Source organism: Papaver somniferum, chromosome 11 (genome assembly GCF_003573695.1).
Source record: "Papaver somniferum cultivar HN1 chromosome 11, ASM357369v1, whole genome shotgun sequence".
NCBI lineage: Eukaryota > Viridiplantae > Streptophyta > Magnoliopsida > Ranunculales > Papaveraceae > Papaver > Papaver somniferum.
Genome location: NC_039368.1, coordinates 133,398,948 through 133,408,562, shown reverse-complemented (window position 1 = coordinate 133,408,562; position 9,615 = coordinate 133,398,948). Strand labels below are relative to the sequence as shown.

General features: G+C 35.2%; 1 protein-coding gene across 2 annotated transcripts; it reads right to left on the bottom strand.

Moving 5' to 3' along the window:
- Window positions 1-1,526: 1,526 nt before the first annotated feature.
- LOC113323738 lies at window positions 1,527-3,642 on the bottom strand. 2 transcript variants are annotated; one of them, XM_026572076.1, is made up of 3 exons: window positions 3,265-3,642; window positions 2,956-3,126; window positions 1,527-1,874 (listed from the first exon to the last, which is right to left on the bottom strand). In XM_026572076.1, the coding sequence occupies exons 1-3, from the start codon at window positions 3,563-3,565 to the stop codon at window positions 1,678-1,680; spliced, it is 669 nt and encodes a 222-aa protein (XP_026427861.1). In that variant the 5' UTR covers window positions 3,566-3,642; the 3' UTR covers window positions 1,527-1,677. The 2 variants fall into 2 exon arrangements, with proteins under 2 accessions (XP_026427861.1, XP_026427859.1); XM_026572074.1 differs by having other exon boundaries at window positions 2,956-3,642.
- Between the last annotated feature and the right edge of the window lie 5,973 nt (window positions 3,643-9,615).

Genomic DNA, 9,615 nt, shown 5'->3' with positions numbered 1-9,615 from the left:
ATTTGAAGACGAAGAAGAATTCTTATTAGTTTTCATATCTTGTGGATTTAGTACACAAACCTTGATCGGCTGGGATCCAACTAGAATCGTGCTCATCTTTGACAGACTTGATTGATTAGTTGCGTGAGATCGGCATCACCTTATAGTTTCTCTTTGAGATCTATATTGATTGTGTGCATATCTAGAATTTGATTATTTCGGTAATCAAAATTTAGATTGATCTAACCAGACAAAGGAGTTCATTAGATTAAACGGAAGAGCCTTTGTCAACAACTCACATATCTTCTAGCTATTCACGGGCGTGACTCTAGAAGTCAAAGGCGCAGGGATATTAAGGGAACTAAGTATCTAGGGGTAGTCTACTTGGTCTCAACTATACGAAGTTGATATAAGATTTTGTATATCGGCTTAATTCTGAGAGTATTCAAATCTGGACTAGGTCCCAGGGTTTTCTGCATTTGGGTTTTCCTCGTTAACAAAATCTTGTTGTGTTATTTACTTTGTTTTCCGCATTATAATTGTTATTATAATTAAGTAAATAACACACGTACGTTAATCCGAGTCACTTGATATTGATCATATAGAGTTTCGGTTTATTACCGTACCTATTATCAAGTGATCACTTTATTGTTGTATGTCCTCGATTTCATATTAGACGATCACACAAAGTGAATACCGTAGTTGTCGTATTGTCTCGACTTTGTCCATAGACGATCACATTTGATATCAGACTTATAGATTAATATTCGAAAGATTGTGGTATATTTAGATACCCTCATCTTTTCAACAATCTAATCCTGCTCAATTTCTAGTCCTGCTCAATCTCCTATTCCATGAATTCTAGTCATTCCGCTGCACTACCATCTATTACTTCACGTAATTCCATGAGTAACACATCTCATTCACAACCTGCAGGACAACTATCTGTAGATACCACTAATAATACACTAGTCCCATCGTCTGTAATCTCTCCACAATACTCTAATACCGAGAGAGTTCTAAAACAAAATAATTAAAATAATTAATATATATTAAACTAAAGATGGAGGTGCACTACGCCCAGAGGATATTTTAGTTTACAACAGGGATAAAGGACGAGATAAATGCTTAGATGTCACTGGAATATCACCATTTACTGGAGGGGGAGTACTCGCATTTCGGCCTGGGTTAGCACTTAAAAATGCCATTACTCGTAAACACAAGAAATATTTTGATAAATGCTTAGCTCAAGATTGCGACTTCGGCACTCTGGCTTTTACGACATTGGGTGAACTCAGCAGCAACACTGTAGACTTATTGAAAAGGCTCAGCAATCATTTATCCAGATTTGATGTTAATGCTAGGAAATGCAATTTTTTCTTTCACATATTTGGTATAGTAACACAAAAAGAGGTTGGAGCTCAGCTTGTTGCTCGGCTTCCAACTAGTTTCTTGTAAAAAGTAAAATAAAATATTTATTTGATTTTATTGAAAATATTAAATATTTTTTCTGAAAAGCATTAAAAATATTTTTTCTGAAAAGCCTCTCAATACATAAACATAATCAAAACAAACAGAAACCTCCGTTACTTTTATGAAGTTACAATCTTTTGCAGGGCAATTTATTTTTCTGAAAAGCATGTGATGGATGATCTCTCAATCATCTATGTTGTAAACTTATCTTCCAAACAAAATCTTTTATGTTGTTCGAGTTCCATGCCCGCAACAAAAAAAACAATCCGGACAACCGGTCACGATTAGTAACGCGGCCATAAGGCAATCCCTCGCCTGTGCCCATATTTTGTAGTCCCTAGTGACGTAAGCGACTACCGCCAAAATTACAACTGCGGCAACTGTGGCGCCGCCGATGACACCTCCGTTTTGCCCCGATTTGCCTGCAACAATAGAAATCGTTGGATGCCTCCATTAATAAATTAGAGCAAACCAACTTAACATGTGTATCGTTGTATGTCATAAAATGACTCAATTTCATTGGGCCGTAAGCATTTAAGAAGGGGCGTAATTTCATTGAGACTCATTATTTTTCTAACAAATTCCAAATAGAATGAAATCATTAACTAACTAATGTAATTGAAATTATAATAATCCATCGAAATTCTAGTAGTAGAACCTTGTATCTCGATTTTTCCGAAAACACATAAGATTCGTATTTTAGCTAGGGTCTGGGTTGTAGACTAGACCATCAAGTCAATAGTTTTTAATTTGGTCAAGCTAACTTCATCCGACTCTTTATACGAAAGTCAAATACAGTATGAACCAATTCCTCTTTTACAAAACTTTTAGAAGGAATGTTTGGGTAGATGATAATTTATCATTTTCATAAGTATTTTAGTAAAAAGAATATAACAGGTTGAAATAGTTTCTGGTCTACGATCATTTTTACATCAATAACATGTTTAACGACCCATACCCTAATTAAGTTATAAACATTTGAACTTTTTACAAAATATCTTGTTATTTTGATATGGATGCACACAACGGTACATAGTTAAAAAGACTAAAAGAAATGATAAGAGTTGCGATAAAAAGAAAAATAAATGAAAGAAACGGAAAATTGGTTATTTGCCCAAATATTTTTAAATCACGGTTCAAATGGACGAGTAGAAAATAGTTTGGGTGAAATGGCCAAAAAAAATATGAAGGATGAAACTACCTTAAATTTAAAAAATAGCAAAGATGAAACTGGATACATCCTGTGTAAATTAAAAATAAGAAAAAATATTTGAAAATGGGCACGATGAAACTGGTTACATCTTGCCTATTTTTACATTTTTGTCTATTTAAACAGTATCAAAATCTAACTGCCCATTCACCCAGAAATTGTTGATTTTGGTCTTTTTAACCAATTTTGTGTAAAAGAAAGGACAAAAAAAAATGAGTTAAATTTTTTTTAAAGACGGTATGTAATAAGAAATAAATATATCAATAGTGGGTGATTAAGAAACAAGTTTGTACCATTGTTCGATTCCCGTTGCTGCGGTGTCGGTATCGGTATCGGTATCGGTGTATCATATATAAGATGGAGTTCATCCGATTTGAAATTGTAACTAGCAGGAATTGGAAAAGTTCGATACGTGCAATTTCCATCTGAAAATACGTTTGGATTGATCTTGCTAGTGCTCGGTACTGCAAGCATAGTAAATGTCACGTTACTATAGCAACCGAGAAGAAAAATATTACTCGAGTACAGAGCCACCGCGACACTGGGATCTTTAGTAATTGATGACGGACAAGTAAAGAAGTTGGAATTCACATCGTACATACGTCTGAAAGGTGACAGATTGAGAGGTAACGGATATTGTATTAGACGTTGCAGCACCATGCAATTACCGTTGAGACCTAGTGTTATCTCTTTGGCCTTATAATCGATTCTTCGAACAAAAAACATTCCGGACGCTGGAAGATTAAGAACTGCTTGATAGTAAGCATCGCATGTGAGACCACCAAAACCCGGTGCCTGGATACCACATCTCTTACCTTGAACATTTTGTACTCCAAATGGGTAGCCAATTATCTGTTCATTCCCATTGAAGTTGCATGGACAAGTTTCCTGACTAGTAATCATGTTTAGAAAAATGAGAAAGAAGAACAAGTTCTAGAGCAGACATGTTTAAAGAAGAAATGTTTTCTTGAACTGGGAATGCTTATGCAGCTAGGCACAGCGCATACATATTATAATTCATGAACGGTTAATAGCCTTGAGTTAGTTAGTATTTGGGTCATAAATTTTGCCCTTATTTAGTGTTTGGGTCGTAAGTTTGTCCGTTAGTCAAAGCAGTCAAACTGCCAGGACCTGGTAATGACTCACGGCTGTCAAAAACAAGGTAGACTGGTTCGAGACTTCTATCGAACATTTGATGAGCAGACCTGGTAATGGTGTTGTTCGTGAAGAAATGCTCTTTTGGTACTCTCAAATTCCCTGGAAACACATATCCAAAACAGACTAAACATTTATGATCATAAGCCATAAACGAGACATCAATCGCCACTATACATATAGCTCCAAACCATCAATAGCAAATATAATTTAATGGAAGAAAAACCTCCCTTCTTCTTTACTAATTTCTCCTGTAACCACATGTCCAAATTCCAATCCAAAACCAACCCATTCCCTATTTCTTAATAAACTCTGAAATATTAATCTCTTCAATTCATTTACAGTTTCAATGGCAGAAACCTCCCCTCTTCTTTACTGCTAAGGTGCTCATTATTTTTGGAACATACAATTACGAAGGAGATATGCTGATGAAGTGGAGAGCCTGGTGTTCGATCTTTTTGCAAACCTTGGTTCTACAGGTAATGAAAGGATTGGAACTTGAAACCATTACCATGTTTGAGTAGATATTTATGCCTCTTTGTTATGTAAATTAGAGTTTGAATTGAATCAGATATTTTTCTATCATCTCATCTTTTAGAGGAACAAATGAATTTCCCTGTTGTCAATGCATCTTCCCCGCACAAATCTAATCCTTCCTCCTTTTTCCCATTTACTACTTCACTGTGATCCTACAAAAATCTTTTCTTCCAAGGCCATTACCATTTATTTGACGGATGTTAACAGCTTGACTATTTGACCGGATTGACTAACGAGTTTACGACCCAAACTCTATAACGACAGATTTACGACCCAAACACTAAATAGGGCTAAAATCTACGACCCAAAGATTAATTTTTTCAATTACAAAGACAACCGGAATATATTTACGATCCACTGATCCATGAACGCTTATTCAGAAAGACAAGTAGGAGAAACTTCTAATCATAGGGCAACCTCGCACATGGTTTTTTCCTTCTTGTTTTCCCTCGTCACCACGGAGTGTGGACATGTGAAGACTTTTCTTCTGCTCGAAATAAAAAAAGATTGAGCATAAATTGATATCCGCTCAAAACTAATTGGTGACTATTACTGCTCATCTTCATGTATGACGAGGTAATGAATATTAAGTTGACGCCGAAAAACAACTACGCGGTTGACAGCCTCGTCTATGGTGCTGATAAATTGCAAGAAACTGCTGGTATGGTCCGAACTTCAAGATAAGACACTAAGATACGACTGACCATGTTACCACGTGAATGAGCGCGTATACCGTTGCGTTCGGTATTTTAGAAATGCACATGAAGATATGAAATCTAACGATATAGAAATATACGCTCATTGAGTTGTTATGCACTTTTGCAAGCGACAACACAACTCAGATCTCACTCTTCTACAAGATTATCATCTTTTCTTTACTATGTTGTTTATTTCGCTAAGATCGGTGAGTCTTTGTTTGGATGGTGGGATTATTTCCACATTCTTGGAGTTCAAAATCCATAAATACCAGGATCCTTTATCTATAAATTAGGAATTACCAGTAGGTATTATTATGGTAGTATTACTTAATGGCAGGTCCACCCACTAAAATCCAGTAACCAGAGGTCCATAATAAAAGGAAAAAGAGAAAATTGGACTAAAATTTTTGTCCTCTGGTCCGGTACACGTGCGGGACCTGTAATGCGTAATTTCGAAATTCCCAAATTAACCTTCCACCTCTAGATATTTAAGCTCCTGGTTCTTACCGTCACCTTCTCTTTCAATTTTTGGTTTTGTTCCAAAGAAGCTTTCACGCTGGAGATCTCTTTGATTTCATTAATTGAGTCGCCAATTCGATCCCAAAGCTATTGTTTTGTATATTATAGAAGAACTCCTCCGATGAAGATTTTTGCAAGATATATAGGTTGATTTTCTTACTGTTGATGTTAGTCTAGTTTTTTTTTTTATAATCAATTTTCATCTAGTAATGTTTATTTTAGGGCTTCTAATATTAATCGTTTAATGGATGTTTGATTATGTTTTGATCTCCTTGTTAGATTGTTTATTTTATTTTATTAAAAAATAGTTCAGATCTATATGGATAATCATGTTTTTTGTCAATTTCTTCACTAGATCTGATCATATCAGTTTCATTTTGTTGATTTTAGATGTGTTTCGGTTTATTTTTGTGTATGAACCAACAATATGTATCTGCAGTACTGACAGAAACCTAGTTTTGAAGACCTTTTTTTATTTGATTCAGAAGTACATATATGGAATATTGAAATAGAAGTGTTTCAATACTGTTTTTTCACGGATTCGTTAATTATTTTTAACATGCAGCTTATTGTTGTGTATGAACCAACAGTACGTATATCCCGTACTGACAGAAACCTTGTTTACTTTTAAGAAGAAGAAGAACAAGAACAAGATGGTGCATCGTTATGATTTACGAGGAGAATATTTGTTTTCTGTTTCCATATATGCTTTCTAATCATCTTGTTTGATTATTTTGTTCGGTTTTTCTTCTTTTGATTTGTTTTTTGATTGTATTCTGATAATCAAATCGATTTGATTGACGCTTTTATGGTTTTTAGGTTTGTTACAGTTGTTTTTCGTGTATGAATTGACAGTACATATATGGCGTACTGATACAAAACTCTTCTAATTTTGTTTTATTTGAAGTTTTTCTAATTTTTTTGGTTCGATCCATGAGTATGTATGTATAATACTGATAGGAAGTGCTATTTGCTGTGTTTTTGCTCCTTTTTTAGTTTTACCCTTAAGTACTTATGTGAAATACTGTAATATGTCTTTCGATTCTCTTATTTTTCATAGATCTGTCACCTGTTGTTGTCATACTGTTGATTTGTAGTTCATGAATCTTCAGTACATATATCGCATACTGATAGGAAGTGCTCCTTGTTATGTTTGATTCAGTACGTATATGAAATACTGAAATAGATGCTCTTTGTTACGTTTGATTCAGTACTGGAATTGGATATGGAGATGATATGGAGATGCAGTTCAGAACTTATTGCAAGAAATGACAGATTTTGAATGATAGGAACAGGAGTTGTTGTTGGTTCAGATTTGCAAACTTGTGAAATTGGTGGTGGTCTTGATGAAGTTACAAATTGGTTGTGATGTGTGTTTGAAAGAAGGTGTGGTGCAAATGGATTTGGAGGAACATAGAAGGTTGGGTTGCTGATGTAAACTGAAGATACAGATGAGATGGAGGAGGAATTGTAGGTGGTGATTACTGTGAACAAAATCAGTGGATGAGATGTTCGTCTCAATGGGTTTATGAAGATGGTAGTGTTGTTTAAACAGGGAAGAAGAACAAGTCTGTGTTGCAGCTGAATTGAAATGACAATGGTGTTAATGTAGCTGCTGCAGTTGTGGTTTAAGCTAAGAAGATTGTGATGCAGCAAGATAAAAGATTACTGAGAAGATGGAGCTGAAGGCAGTGGTGAATGGTTGACTGCAGAGGTGCTGGTGCTGCAATAAAGTAAAGTGAATTGAGGAGTACTCAGATTCCTAAGTAGTGTAGCAGATATGTACTCATATTTGTAAGCAGTGTGGCAGATATGTACTCAAATTTGTAAACAGTGTAGCAGATATGTACTCAAATTTGTAAACAGTGTAGCAGTTATGTACTCAAATCTATGGTCCTTTATATGTTTTAATTAAATTTGGACCTCCAGATAAATAAAATCCCGATTTGGTAGAAGTATGTTATTTCACACGTACTTAAACAGTAGGGTATATTAGTCATTTTCATATTTTCAAATAACTTTGGACCTTAGAATAAAAGTAAAATCTAGTTGGACCCTGCTATAAATAACCTTATGGGCTTAGGACCAAACAAGAAATTTTACATCTATAAAAAAAGAACATAGCATTTGCACTGTCGTGATTTGAATACCTTGAACCCGTGCTGGACTTTTGTTCCTTGATGTACTTTTAATGGGCCTAAGTAATGGTATGGGCTTAAAGCCTATGTGTAAGAACCGTTTTTGGGGACTACTCAAAAAATGGAGGACTACTCTTAAGTTTTTGGGGTGCATATTGGTAGTAATTTTCAGTCACCCCTTGTTTGATTTTTTTTAATACCTACTTTACCCTTGATGATTAACTTAGTTAGTGTGATGATTAATTAGTGTTAGTGTAATGATTAATAACTGATTAGTTAGTCATTATTGAGTTATTAATAGGATTGTTTTGTTATAAACATTATTTGAGAGAGAAGAAGAAGAAGAAGGAAATAGGAAGAAGAAGATGGGTGAACCCAAATTTTTTTTTTTTTGAGTTTAGTAATTGTGATATGAGTGATTCATGTGATGATACCTCAGAATCAGAATCAGAACCCCCCTCACCTCCTAGTATATTTGTCAATACTTCGAATGATCCAAATATGAGTTATTTGTTAGATGATGAAAACTTTTTGCCCCAAACTCAAGCAAACGAACCAAATGATGGATTTTATCAGCCACAACCTGAAGATGAAGCTATGTGTACTCAGGTATATCTCATATTTAGTTAATGCAGCTTGAATTGTGCAAATAATTGGCCAACCTGAAAATTTCAGAAACAAAATTCGGTTAGGTCAACCTAGTTCGATTATCTAGTCTGCAGAAAATGTAACCGAACCTTTCTGAATGTGTAGTTCGGTTACTAAATTTAGCAGACACAGGTAACCGAACTACATTTTAATGGAGGTTTTTGGGAGTTCGGTTATGTTTTTCCAGAAAATGTGACCGAACTATTTATATAGAGTTTACAGTTCATAGTTCGGTTTAGTCGATTTAAGTACTTATGTTACCGAGCTTTGTGTTCGGAAAGATCGCAGAATAATTTTAAAGGGAGTAGATAACCGAACCTAAAGTTCGGTTTAGTCGAGTTTTTCATTTTCATGGCCGAGCTTTATCATAGAAAATATAAAGATTAAGTTCGGTAAGGCCCCAAAATCCTTTATGGTTGCGAGGTAACCGAACTTTGTGTTCGGCAGGGTCGATAAATTTTTTTACATTGCCGAAATTATAAGTGTTTCTTGTTTGTGGTATTGACGTTGTGCTATTACTTGTAGGTTCCATGTGATCCAATAGAACCAATGGAAAATCAACCTTCCCGGCCAGTTGGTATTTTGTACGATGACACATCCGTCACTACATGAATGACTTGGTATTCAAAAATCCGGAAGATACAAAGAGTTGGGATCGACAACATGCACAAAAAGACATGTGCATATTAGTATTGAATGGGAGACAAAGCAATACTCGCTTTGAAATGGTTTGTGAGAGAAGCGGTGATCCCAATAAAAGCCACAAGATGAAGGGTTATGTTTATAAAGGAAAGACAAATAGGAAGAACAAAAATTTCTCAAAGAAGATTAATTGCCCATTCAAGCTTGTATTTAATTACAACGAAGATTTGGGTGGATGGGTTCTCTACAGGGTTATGCAAGGTTGTCATAATCATCGTCGTCCGGAGCATCTTGAAGGAAATTTCATGGCACAAAGCTAACTCCTCAAGAGATGGACAAGGTAGCTAAAATGAGGACAATGGGCATTTCACCGGTTCAAATGCTCCAAATACTAAAGGAGGATAACAAGGATAACCACTCATCTTTGTCCACAATTTACATTGCAATTGAGACAATTAGAAGGATGGAATGGAGAGATAGACAAGTAATGAAACAATTATTTATTTTTCCCAAGAGAAAAACTACGCGGTTCAAAAGGATGTAGATTCGGAAGGAGAGATAACAAAACTCTTTATTGCGTATCCGACGAGTGTTCAATTGGCTCAATGCTTTCATG